This window comes from Mastomys coucha, unplaced genomic scaffold (assembly GCF_008632895.1).
Source record: "Mastomys coucha isolate ucsf_1 unplaced genomic scaffold, UCSF_Mcou_1 pScaffold21, whole genome shotgun sequence".
NCBI lineage: Eukaryota > Metazoa > Chordata > Mammalia > Rodentia > Muridae > Mastomys > Mastomys coucha.
This window is the reverse complement of record NW_022196904.1, coordinates 189,120,556-189,134,569: the sequence shown is the minus strand read 5'-3', so window position 1 is coordinate 189,134,569 and position 14,014 is coordinate 189,120,556. Positions and strand designations below refer to the sequence as shown.

Here is a 14,014-nt window from a genome sequence, read left to right as displayed (position 1 = left end):
GTAAGAGCCAAGATTTTAAACTCTACTAAATACAAAACAAACAAGCAAACAAAAAGACTATATATTCATGTTCATTTAAGAAAATACTAGTAGTGATGTATTATTTTGAAATACACAGTTAATATGTTTGGAGTTATTTAAAACATATATTGAGAAAAACATGTATTTTCAGTATTGCTGTAGACAAGCATCTACATAAAACTGTTAAATTGATTGTTTTATAATCAAACAACTTTTATAATACCCACTTTTATTGTTATAATATTTTATAAATTTTAAGGAATATGACAAAAAAGGTATTGTAGGTATTGAAGGGGGTCTCTGGGAGGAGTTGGGGTACAAAAGGGAAACAAGAATATGATTTAATTCTATTTACTTAAAATATGTTTTTAAATGTTAACAAATTCAGATAAATTGAAATCATGTAACTTTTCTCATCATAATGCAATAAAAGTTTTAAAAAAAAGTTCATCACTTAAAAAAAAAGAAATTTAGCTCAAGGGCGATTATAGCTCAAGGGCGATTATAAAGACAGTGACATTGGGCTTGGCAAGATGGCTCAGCGGATGGAGGTGCTTGTGGTTAAGTCAAACAGCCTGAGTTTGATCCCCTGGACCCACATGGTAGAAGGAAAGACTCAACTCCAGAGTTGCCCTCAGACCTCCACACAACTCACTCTCCTCCTGCTTCTCCTCCTCCTCTTCCTTCCCCCACCCCTAAATTCTTTGAAGACAGTAGAATTAGTTTACTGCTGTAAAAAGCACAGCGAGATGCTAGAGAACGAGCTACACATTCACTCAGGTACAGGCTGAATGTCAATGACTTCCCTAAGATTTAACAAAATGAGTCGGTGTCTGTCTCATGGGTTTACTTCATGGACCTCACAAGTCATATGCTAAAAATAATACTCACCGCTCCCCACCCCGAAAAAAACCCAGTGGAGCTGTGAAAGTTAGGAGGGCTCTGTCTAATTACGTGGACTTTAGAACCTGGATCCCACATATTTTTTGGACTTTCCTCAAGGAACTGTATTTCAAAAGTCAGGATTTAAAAAATGACTTCAAACTTACAGGAAGTAGCTGGCTGCTTGTCCTTTCGCCATAGCAATAAGAAACACCAGAAGTGAATTAAATCAGTTTAATCAATTAATGAAAGCTGGCTATAATAATCATGCTTCTAAAAATCCATACAGCTCATGTACAATAATGGAAAATATAAGTTAAAAAGCCCCAAGTGTCTGGGAATAAAAAACAGAGTTCTAAGTCAGAAGGACATCTAAAAAACATTTTAAATTGACTCATTCTAAAATCATAACCTACTAAAGCTTATAAGATGAAGTCAAACTAGTGCTCTGCAGAATTTATTGCTCTAAACATAACTATTAGAAAACTGAAAAACCAAAACCTTAACTAAACATGTATATTATAACTAAAAACTAAATTATAACTCAAGGAGCTAGAACACATTCAAACAGAATTATAAGAAGTGAAATGTTAAAAGAAAAATAGAAATTTTCAAAATTGTAAAATCACATCAAAAAAGGGAAAAGAATACAACTAAAAAGTATTTTACATAGTAGTTGTTAAATGCCTAACAAACCTACCAAGAAAGGAAGAAAAATATTAATTATCAAAAAGGAAATGGAGAGGGCTGGTGAAATGGCTCAGCGGTTAAGATCATTGACTGCTCTTCTAGAGGTCCTGAGTTCAAATCCCAGCAACTGCATGGTGGTGGCCCACAACCACCTGTGATAAGACCTGATGATCTCTTCTGGTGTGTCTGAAGACAGCTACAGTATACTTATTAAATAAATAAATCTTCAAAAAATAAAAAGAAGCTTATAGTTAAAAACAAGGTATCAAAAACACTCATGGGCACAGATGGTTTCACTGGTAAAAAAAAAAAATCTTCTCATCTCTTAAATGAGAAATAATAAAAATGTTCTGTAATTTCATTCGGATATTAGAGAAAAAAGGAATCCATGCCAACTTATTTAATAATATCAGGATATTCTGCTCAAGATTACAAAACCTGATGAAAATGTTCCAAAACCTAAACATTCCAAAAAAGTAGATCTCTTACGAAAACAAACAAACAATAAGGGAACAGTCAACAGTTAGGACAACTCCTAACTTCTGCTTATCCTTAGCTCAGAACAAGCAGAAGCCGGGCAAAGGCAGAGTCACACGTGGCTTCATTCGCGAAGCCACAGGAAATCTGCAAAAACTCTCAGTTCTAGAAATCCTGGAAATCATCACCAAAATCGTACCCGACCACAAGGTAAAGAAATGATGACCAGAGATCACTCACGGTAGAAAGCAAAATCATTAGAAAATAGTTTAGAAAACCCATTAAACAGACATAATCCACAGCAGAAACAAACACTGGAGAAGTTGTCTCATTAGAGATGCCCCATCTACAACAAAAAGGAATTACACACCACGCAAAGAAATAAGAAACCAGTAAGTGGCCCAATGATAGAGGTATCAATTAAAAAAAAAAAAAGTATTTCTAAGGAAATATAGATATTGCCAGACGACCCCATCCAAAGAGTGATTTTCTTTGTTTGTTTTTGTTTTTGAGACAGAGTCATACTCTGCCAGGACTCTCTATGGAGACCAAGCTGACTCAAAACTCAGAGATCTACCTGCCTCAGCCTCCTAATCCAACCTCTGCCAACATTTTTGACCTAGAGTCTACTCTCTGCCAACTGCTGGGTCCTGTCCTATGTTCTCCAGTCCACTGCCTATAGTTCAACATATTCCTCCTTCCCCCAAAGCCGCATACAATCACAATTTCTCTCTCCTCTCCTCCTTAGACGGGAATGAAGGACTCTCTGCTCTTCACCCAGGCTACCTGAAGCTCCACACACTGCACTCTGCCTTGCCCAGCTCCAGTGGCACTGCAAGGTTTGTAAGGTAACAGCCCCAGCCCCCGACTTCTCCAGCCCCCGACTTCTCCCAGCCCCCGACTTCTCCTAACCCCCGACTTCTCCAGCCCCCGACGTCTTCCCTGCCCCCATCCACATTGCGAGTTGAGGACGACCAAGAACTGAACTTCTCTCTCCTTACTACAGAGGAATTCCATCTATTCTAGTGTGGGCACAGGGGGCTGACACCATCTCCTCTCACCACTAAGATGTAGGAATACGAATAAGAATAAGCCTGTTCACTCCACAGTGAGAGCCTACTCACTCCACACACTGAGAGTCCACTCACACTCCACAGTGAGAACTGACTCACACTCTACGATAGGAACAATTTTTTCTTTCAAGTCTCTGACCTCTCCTTAATTCTTCCAAATGTCACCTTAAATCATTGCTGTCACACTTTGAACTTATACGCAATCTGGAACTATTATAAAACAAGTCTTACAACTCCAAAGCCACAGGTGACCGTAAGTACATAGCTTTCAATTTATTCACTTACTTCCTATTTCTGATGGGTATTATTAGTACATACTGCCTCTTTGTGCAGCTCTCCCGAAACTTACGTAACACATAATTCAACTATTTGACAAAGTTTGGAAAATGCACTATAAATTTCAAACTCTTAGTTTTTTAAAACAGGTCCTTACAATGTAACTCTGGCTAGCCTAGGACTTTCTGCATAGCCAAGGCTGGCCTTGCCAATCCTGAAAATCCTCCTGCTGTAAACTATGGAGTTTTGCAATTATAACTGTAAACCACTACACCCAACTACCATTAAACTACAATATGCCTGTTCTTGACCTAAGAAGCAGACATATTAGTGTCTATATAACTATAGACTGCCTATATAACTATAGGCAGTGGACTGGAGAACATAGGGCTCAAAGCTACTGGCCAACTGTCTGCATGAATGAGGAATTGTCAGAACACAGATCCATCCATTTATTTCTACTAGCGCTGCTAACATACTACAAAGACAACGTTGAGAGCACAGAAACCATCCGAGCAACAAAGCCGTAGGCATCCAATATGCAACCTTTTACAGAAATAGTTTGTGGGGCAGGAGAGACGCTTCTATGGGTAAGAGCTATACTAGCATGGGTGCCTAACTCCATGTTTACAAAACAAAACAAAACATGAACCTGTGGCTGCATGGGATACTTGTGGACAAAGACTAAAGCATTGCCAGGGTTTGCTGGCCCACAAGCACACACTAGCATGTGGGTTCCGGGACTTGAACTCGGATCCTCACGCTTCCATGTTGAGCACTTTACCACATGAAGTGACTATCCAGCCCAAGACATCTTTCTCAAAACAGATTTTCTAGTTGAAACATTATTTACCAGTCAGTTGGGTACATCTTTGTGGTTTTACATTTATTAGCAAATACTACTTGTATTATTTCTGGGTACAATATGATGTTTCAACATGTATACACTATGGATGGGGTCATTGACAAGAGCACATAATTCCAGAATTAGGGAGGCAGAGACAGATCCCTAGGGATCACTGGCCATTCAGTCAAGCATACTAAGACACTGTCTCAAAACAAAGGAAGGGAGGGAGGGAGGGAAGGAGGGAGGGAGGGAGGGAGGGAGGGAGGAAGACAGCATGTGAGGAACAATACCACATACCCAGGGTTACCCTCTAGCTTTCAAAGAAATGTACATGCATGCACATGTGTGCACACACTCAAATAAAACACTAATAAAAATACCTATCACTTCACATACTTAGCTTTCTGAACAATAAGGACATTTAATTCACCTTAAAGGATTCTAAAATATACATAAATCACCTTGCTGTACAAGGGAACATCAGGACCTCCTCTCACCTAACTGAAACCTCATACACATCACACCATTTGCTTAGCATCCCCTTTCCTTACCCGACCCATCTCTCTCAACAGCAGCCCTTGCAATGAGTCCAAATTTTCAGCTCCACACGTGAGATCAGGGCTATTACTCTCTTCTTGTTCCTGGCTTATCCACTTGCTACAATGTATTTTATGGTGCAAATGACGTCATTCCCGTTCAGCCTCTATGTCACTGAGCAGGCACACCTCGTTTTCCAACCCCTCCGTCTATTGATGAACACTTATAGTCTTCCAAGTTTGGGCGACTGAGAACACCGCTGCATCAAACGTCGGATTGAAGACATATTGCCAGAAGTGGAATTGCTGAATCACATGGTAATTCTATTTTCAGGTTTGTTTTTTTTTTTAAATCTTCCCACTATTTCCAAAATGGATGAAGAGATTTACATCTCCACTAAACAGTTTTCCGATTCTTCACATTCTAGCCAGCACGTGCTATCTTTCATCTTTTCAGTAATAGCTTTTTCTAACAGGTACGAAGTAATTATAGCTTTAATTTGCATTTCCCTAATGCTTAGAGATGCTGAACATAAATTTTATGGTTTTTTGGTTTGGGGTTTTTTTTGTTTTGGTTTGGTTTGTTTTGGTTTGGTTTGGTTTGGTTTTGGCCTTCTGCGTGTCTGAAGAGAATTCAAGTCCATTGCCTGCTTCTAAACAGGTAGTTTCAACAACAAGTGTTTGAGTTTGTTAATTTGGACAGGAGTTGCTCAATTGAAAGAATTACAATTCTTTCAATCCATAGAGTTTATTTTCAGTCTATTACTGACTACCTCTTGCCGAAACCTTCTTTGCACGCTATGATGGGGTGGCACCTACTACAGCCACAACCCAGAACCTCACTGCTTATCATGTAGAGCAGAGGAGAAGTTAGCCAGTCTCAGCAGGCGCCTGTAGGAAGTCTGGTTGTGAGCATCTGGAGGGATGGAGCTTCGCAGCTTTGCTTGCTAGTTTTGGTACCCACTGATCAAGTGCTCTCACTCAGACCCCCAAGGAAAGCTTTACCATCCCTGAGCTTCACTCACAGAAGATCGCCACTCCCATGGGGTCACAGGATGGGTTCTTGGTATGGCTCCCTGCACAGACACTGTTTAATATCATGCCATTGGGCATGCTTGTTTGGCCTTTGAGGTCGGGGCTTTTGGGGCCATGTATAACAAGTCACTTCTGGCACCAGGATGATGTAGAGTCTCCTGTTATCTCTGGAGAATCAATAAAACTTCAGGCATAGAGGGCTTCACTGGCTGGTTGTTGTGTTCTTATTGTTTGTTTGCTTGTTGTTTGATAGGGGGAATTGTTTATTCGGCTTTCACTTGGCTTGGTTGGGTTTTGTCAACTTGATCCAAGCTAGAGGTATCTGGGAAGAAGAAACCTCAGCTGAGAGAACACCTCCATCAGGCTGGCCTGTAGGCAAGTCTGTGGGGCAGGTTTTTGACTTACATTGGTACAGGAGCATCCATCCATATGGCTGGCCTTCCACACCTGGGCAGATGCCAGCAAGTCAGGGAGACCTGGCCATTAAGTCAGCAAGACCAGGCCTTGAGCGCCTGTCCTGACTTCTCTCAAAGTTCAATTGGAACTTAGAGTTGTAGGATGTAACAAGCCCTTCCCTTCCATGTTGCTCTTAGTTATAGTATTCATAACAGCCACAGAACCCTAAGACAAGAGGTAAATTCTACCAAACAAATAATGCAAATTCCACAAAAATTCTTCCAGCAAATAATGAGGCTCCATTCTATGAGGTTGGCATTACTAGAACTCTAAAACCAGCCCAAGTGAAAACCTCTGTTATTTGACAAGAAGTATTAAAAGAAAGAAAAGATAAGTCAGGCAGTGGTGGCGCATGCCTTTAGTCCCGGCACTTGGGAGGCAGACACAAGCGGATTTCTGAGCTCAAGGCCAGCCCGGTCTACAGAGTGAGTTCCAGGACAGCCAGGGCTACACAGAGAAACCCGTCTCAAAAAGTCTCGGGAAAAAAAAAGAAAGAAAGAAAGAAAAGAAAGAAAAGAAAAGGTACCCCCAGGGGCGGAGAGCTGGCTCAATGATTAGCAGTGCTGCTCTTGCAGAAGATCCGAGTTTAGTTCTCAGCATGATGGGCAGCTCAAATCCACCTGCGACTCCAGCTCCAGGGAGAATATAATGCCTCGTCCTTCCATGGGCATTACACATGCACACACGCACATGTATACACTCAGATGTATACACTACATGCACACTCACATGCACACATTCACATGTATACACTCACATGCACGCACTCACATGTATACACTCACATGCATGCACTCACATGTATACACTCACATGCACACACATGTATGCACTCATGCACATACTTACATGCTCACACATACAGAGATACATTAAAAAATAAGAAATCAAATTAAAATGTTTAGAAAATAGAGACAAATTAAAAATAAAGAAAATAAAAGATAGCCCCAGTCTGGTAGAAAATACTTCCAAATGAGAAAGAACTATCCAATAGATGAAAGAAATCAAAATAAAAATCAAAAATAAGGGGGAAATTGAATACACACAAGATTTGAAAGTTTCCTCACTAAAGAAGATAATCAGATAGCAAGTACGCACATGACGATATCCAGTATCGTGAGAGGGACACAGAGTGAAGTCCAGTGAGGGCCACGGAGACCCACGGAGGGCCACTCAGCAGAGTAAGGACTAAGTCTGATAGCTTGAGTTCCAGCCCAGAATCCCACAATAAAACTGATATCTTACCTCTACTACATGTGTACTATGGTCTGCCCCATGAGTGCACACACACACACATACACAATGAAAGTTTAAGAAAAGACCAATGATATACCACTTATCCATCATTTAAACAGACAAATAAATGTTAAGAATATGAATTAACTAGAACATTTTCATAACTACCCGAGAAGGTTTTGTATTTGACTGGGGAGATGGCTCTGCAGTTTAAGAGCATGGGCTGCTCTCCCAGGACCCAGGTTCAATTTCCACCACTCACAAGGTGGCTCACAACTGTCCCTAACTCCAGTTCCAAGGAATATGCCACCCTCTTCTGGCCTCTGGAGGTGCACACATAAATGCAGGGAAAGCATCCATACGTATAAAATGTCTTTAATTTAAAAACAATTGTGTATTTACCGTAAGATCCAAACATTGCACTCTTTGGTATTTCTCCTAGAGAAACGAAAGTCTATGTCCACACAAAGATTTCTACAGGGAGTTCACTCACTTTATAAGGAATAATAAAGAACTGGAAACAACCCAAGATCCCACCAGAGGGCAAAAGGGGGAGCAAATGGGGTGTGTCCACAAATCAGAAACCGCACAGAAATAAAAGGAACAGAACCAGTCTCAAAATGATACATAGTGAAAGAAGCCGTTTAAAGAAAAATGTAACAAATGATTCCACTTACCAAAAAAAAAAAAAAAAAACTCTAGAAAACACCAAGGAGTCTGCACTGAGAGAACAAAAGGATCGGCAGTTTCTGAGAGATAGGAAAGGCAAGCATTTTGGAACTTTTCCGTAAGAACTTTTCTCTTTTCACGGTCATTATTATTGTGATCATTTCACAGATAGACATAAGACAAAACTTCCCAAATTCTAAACTTGAGATAAATAAATAAATGGTACATTACAAATTATAGCTCAGGGGCTACAGAAACAGATCCAAAGTTGCAAGCACATACTGCTCCTGCAAAGGGACAGAGTTCAGTTCCCAGTACCCTGAATGTTAGCTAGCTCAAAACTCCCTGTAACTCTGCTTCCCAGGACTCTGGGGCCCTCTTCTACACTGCTCATCACACATATGTGTGCACGCACATACTGCACATACACACATACACACACACTACACAAATGCCACATACACATATGCATACATGCATAAACATATGCACATACACATATACCTTACATACAAAGCACACATATATGCACATACACACATGCACACAAATACCCAGACATACATATGCACATATACATATATATATATATATATACATATATGTTTACACCACATATTTCAAAAAATAAATTTTAAACTGCAATTCAGCATAGCACTTGCAGAGCAAGTATTGGACCACAGAAAAAAATTAATAAGATAAAATTGTAGTTTCTTGTGTGTCAATGTAAAGAAAAAATAATTAGTAGTTTGTTTAAAAGCACCAAGTAGGAAATGCTGGGCTACATGCAGCAGCGTGTAAGAAGGTCTGACTGACTGGACTGTCAGAAAAGCCTCCTTCAGAAACTGGTAGCCCGGCTAAGATTAGACAGCTTCTCACTAATTGCCTAAGGAGCAAAGACTGGACAGGAAAGAAGTAAGGACTGTGTCAAGTCCCTGAGGCCAAAAAATGACTTCACAAGGAGCAGAGAGCACAGACAAGCAAGAGAGGAATCTCATTTGCTCAAGAAGACAAATAATGGAAACAAAAGGCAGACACCAACTTCACAGTTTACACTGAAAGGGCCATTTAAATTATTTTAAATCCCTACTATGGGGTTACATATTTTAGTAATCTAAATGATAATATAAATTATCTGTTATCATTTTACTTAGAAGATGAAGACATGGGGACAGAGAACATTCAATTTTTCACATTAGTCAAAGGTTTCCTGTCATTATCTATAAAGATTCGATATAAATATATCACATAAAGAGTAGCTTACACCTGGCATGGTAGCAGAGGCAGGAGAATCTCTGTGTATTCAAAGCCAGCCTGGTCTACATAGTGAGTTCCACAGCCAGTGATGTGTACAGACCTTGTCTCAAAACAAAAACAAAAACAAAAACAAAAAAACAAAAACAAAAAAAAACCCAGGAGCTTAGAAAAAATAATTACAAATTCTAATCCTGCATCTCTTGTTGATAGAAAACATTCCACTACTTCACGGTATATGCTCACCATCATAACAGTTACTACAAATATAATTCCATCATAAATATATGCTACTTGGAATCCAAATTTGACTAACCTGAAGGTCTAAAAATTATGTATAAAGTTAATGATTTTTAAAGCACCCCATACATGAATGCTTATAATTCTATATTTACAAATAACTCACATACAGTAACATGTTTTCTAACTTCAGACTCAGTGATGAGTATCAATGCTACATCAGCAAGACAGTCTAAGTTTCCACAAAGAATACCAACCAAGCCTTGTAAATAAAACTTCCAACTGCTCTACAAAAATAATTTAGCCAGCTTATCACAGAAATATCATTTGTCATCTATACTATTATTCGTAGATTACATCAGAATGTTTTCCAGCCTGAAAGCAAGTGGTCACTTTGTTTTGCTTTTGTCAGAAGCGTCTTACAATTTTGAAGGGTTTATTCTTTTCAAATGGAAACAAACAAAAGGCTACAATGAATGCCAGCTCTGCAGTATCACTTCTGATAGGTTTGTTCCACATTTCTACCCCAATGTCAATCTTCAGATGCAAAAAGGGCATTTGAAGAATGCTCATTCCCTAGCTGCAACATCTATAATAGAAAAAGACTAAGGTAACATACCAATTAATTTTGACACCTGCCTACTAAGATTAATCAATCACTTTTCACGACTATGTGTAAGGCTGCTATCGTTCAGCCTAGGAAAGACCTGAGCTATAATTGTCAAGTTCGGTTCTTTTCACATGAAAACATGTCTTCAAATAAACTGTTCATAACTCACAATGTACTTTACCAAGAATAGTTTTGTACTTCTAAATGGCCGCAGTCTTTAACATCAAATACACTTTCTTTACCCCCTAAAAGTATGCCTGAGAAAACACTGACATGTACTAAGTATATTTACCCTAATAACTTGTATTTCATAAAAAATTAAACAGCATTTGAATTATAAGAATAACAGCTGCCCAAGGATGAATATTCAATAAGTTCAGGACTTAGCCTCATTTAAGTTTATATTACTCTCCTTCCATTAACAGTACATCTAGTTCATGAACATCTTTCAGTGTTATTTGGTCTACTTTTAACTTGATCTGGGTGATTTCTCTTACTAACTGGGACAGCGTCTAAGAGGAGTCACAGAGTGCTGATCTAGCTGTTAACAAGCATCCCTACAAAACCTAGGACTGGATTGAAGGTCTCGGACTGTGGCACTGCAGTCTCTTTAGATAAATGGAGCTAACTAACCGCCAAAAATGTCACAAATGATTCAAACAATCCTACTCTGTAGAAAACCGTGAAAGGTGAGTAGAGCTTTCTCCTTGTCCATGGCTCCCAGCATATATATACAAGATACTCTCTTAATAGGTAAAAGGGCTGGCTGACACGACCACAACCAGAGCAAATAATGCTACTCAGTAAAAATGAATTCAATCAGATCTCTGTTCTCATTGTAAAACATTTTTAAACTTTTAATTGGTACCTTTTTAAAATTTCTTTAAAGGTATCTATAAAACTTATGTATTAATTCCTGAAACTTTGAACTCTGGAAATACTTACTGCTCCAAACCAATTTTATGAAATTTCACCTAAGATTTCCCTCCAAAAACAAGAACTAAAGAATAAAACCTACTTAAATTTTCAAAGTGTCGTTTAAAACAAACATTTCTACATTGAATATGGGGTACTGCTCTAGCCAGCAACAGTAAAAATGTGGGAAAGTAACGAAAAATATGCTGTGATAAAAACTCCAAGGAAACTACCCTGAAATAGATGAATAATGTCAGCCATATTCTTTGGCTCAAAGCCAGAGATACTTTACCCAGATTCTGCTTCCATCTCCACAACAAATACTAGCCATCTACGTAGTATTACTTCACAACCACGATCAGCCATAAGCTTCGTGTTAGATATCTAGGACAAGCTTTCTTAATGACCGCTTTCTACAGTTTCTCAGAGAAACCCACTTCTCCGCCTTCCCAAAGGCCACCCCACTTCTTTTTATAGGGGCAGAAATCTAAAAAGTATCAGCCAATAGGGAGAAGTGCCTCTTCCCCCAGAGACGCACCTTCCGTCTCAGAAAAACCAAACTGCTGTTCCCCATACACCTGTCAAAAGTCACATAATGCCATGACTGTCCTGACAAACTCAACACCTCTAAGTGCATATTCTGGAGAGAAGCTGGCTGGTTTGGAATCACGACTCAGCATTTTCTGCGTAACCTTGATCGAGTTAACTTAAATTGCCGCCTGGATTTCTCCCTGTAGATTCTGAATAGGAGGCGTAAAATTCCACTAAGTTATAGACTTATGGGGAATGGATGAGAGGACCGACCTAGAAACTTATAACAAGGTACAGACTGTAGTTTGCCCATTGTAAGCCCTATTTACCACACTGGACTGAGGCGTGCTCTCTGAGTAGAGAGGAACAGCACAGGGAAGGAGGAGCTGGGCCACAACTTTAAACACTGACGCCTCTGACTTCCTCACAAGGTTCATGGATTTTTCATGAGTTATTTCCTCCGTTTCTGATGGAAACAGATACTGTCCTAATTGGTGGAGTTTGGCACGAATTGGAGTGAGAACATTCTTTCTGCGCAGAGGATGACAAGCCGCTGAGGACGTGCGGAAAGCACCGAGTCAGCCGGGGCTGGGCGCCGGCTGGGGCTCCCCAGGGCAGAGGGAGGCTGCAGGGGCGCAGCGCGGGGGCCCCTCCCGGGCGCTCTGAGCTCGGGAACCCGGGGACCCCCGAGGCCAGAGCGGGACAGGGAGCTACGCTGGCGGGGCAGGGCTGAGGCTGGGGGTCCCATGGTGGCACTTACTTGAACCTGCCCTGGCAGTGCTGGCACTGGTCCCCCACCCAGCCCGGGTCGCACAGGCAGGTGGAGTTGACACAGCGACCCGAGAAGCAGGAGCCAGTCTTCTCGCAGGGCTTGGACTGGGACACCTGGGCATAGAGCGCCAGGTAGAGGAAGCCATAGCACAGCAGCCAGCTGTTCCCGTCCAGCAGCAGCCAGGAGGAGGCGCCCCCGCCACCCGCCGGCCGAGCCCTCCAAAGCACCGGGGAGGCCGGCTGCGGGGAACCCGAGCGGGCCCGGACCCCCGGCTCCATCTTCCCGGGCGGCCCGGCCCGGCCGGGCTGCGCTCGCGGGTGCGCACGGCGATGCCGCTGAGCGGGGATCCCAGCCGCAGAGGATCTCGCCGCCGCCGCCGCTGCCGTCCCTCTGCTCCTCAACGGCGCCGACCCCCGTCCAGCTGTCCGGTCCGGAGCGGCGGATCCCAGGCGCGGCGGCCTCCGGTCGGCTGCCTCCAGTCAAGCTCGGGCATCGCCGTCCGCTCCCCTGACCTTGTCCTCGGCGAGCCGAACCCCGCAGCCACGGTAGCTCCGGGAGCGGAGCGAAGAGCCGGCGGCGCCCCGCGCTCCGGAGGGGACCCGAGGGGGAGGGGACCGGGCGGGGAGGGGGAGGGGACCCGCGCGGCTCCGCCTCGCCCGCGGCCCGCGCCGAATGCCGAGGCTCGCCCGGGAGGGCGGGGCCGCGCGGGAGCCCCCGAGATGGGCGCGTCCAACCGGAGCACACGGGGAGGGGAGGGCGGCCGTCCGTACCCCGCCGCCCTCCCGCCCGCCCGAGGCCCGGCAGTAGCCTGCTTCCCTCCGCCTACCAGACACGGTCGCCGCGGCCGCGGCCGTAGCCCACGCTGCGGAGCGATGTCCCCGCAGCCTCCCGCGCCCGCGCGCTCGTGGCTATTCCCCCCTCGGTGCGGGTCCTGTGGTCTCGCCCGGCCCCTGACGGGGACCCGGGACTCCCCCGCGCGCCCACCCGGCCGGCGGGCACCGCTTGGGAGTGCGTCCCCAGGTGTGGCCCGCGCCGCGGAGCCCACGGAGGAGAAACCCACTCCGGCCTCGGGGCCTCGGCGGGAAGGCGACCTTGCACTCCGCTGGTTGCGGCTGCGAAAGTGAGGCGCCCGCCCCAGCGCTCCCCGGGTCTCCTGCACGTTTCTTCTTCTTCTTTTTTTTTTTTTCTTAAAAACTCCCAACTACACACAAAGAGCTGAGCATGTGCAGCCAGCAAAGTCTTAAAGGCACCGCGGTCTGACCACGTTGTGGGGTGCAGGGACAGGGCGGAGTGGGGTGAGGGGCTGCATGGGGCGCCAAGCTGCTTCCGTGGGGCGACCTCAGCCGCGGGCAGGTCTTTATGGTGGAATCGGGGCTCCCCACGCCCAACAAAGAATTGCCCCGTGCGCCACCTGGGGTGCCTCCCGATGCTGCCTCGGAACCCCACCAAATCTTTTCTCTTGTCTATGTTTCTTCCTTCGTCTGGGACACTTGA

The 14,014-nt window shown here is 43.5% G+C and overlaps 1 protein-coding gene across 5 annotated transcripts in view; it reads right to left on the bottom strand.

Moving 5' to 3' along the window:
* Atrnl1 (attractin like 1) overlaps nucleotides 1-12,993 on the bottom strand; it is a 135,981-nt gene extending 122,988 nt beyond the window's left edge. For 4 of the 5 annotated variants that reach the window (XM_031390831.1, XM_031390830.1, XM_031390832.1 and 1 more), the window contains exon 1: nucleotides 12,509-12,907. In XM_031390831.1, coding sequence (XP_031246691.1) covers nucleotides 12,509-12,798 — 290 coding nt within the window. In that variant the 5' untranslated portion in view covers nucleotides 12,799-12,907. Of the gene's footprint in view, nucleotides 1-12,508 lie in introns of all 5 variants that reach the window. The other variant, XM_031390829.1, reaches the window with a different exon arrangement.
* Nucleotides 12,994-14,014: the final 1,021 nt, after the last annotated feature.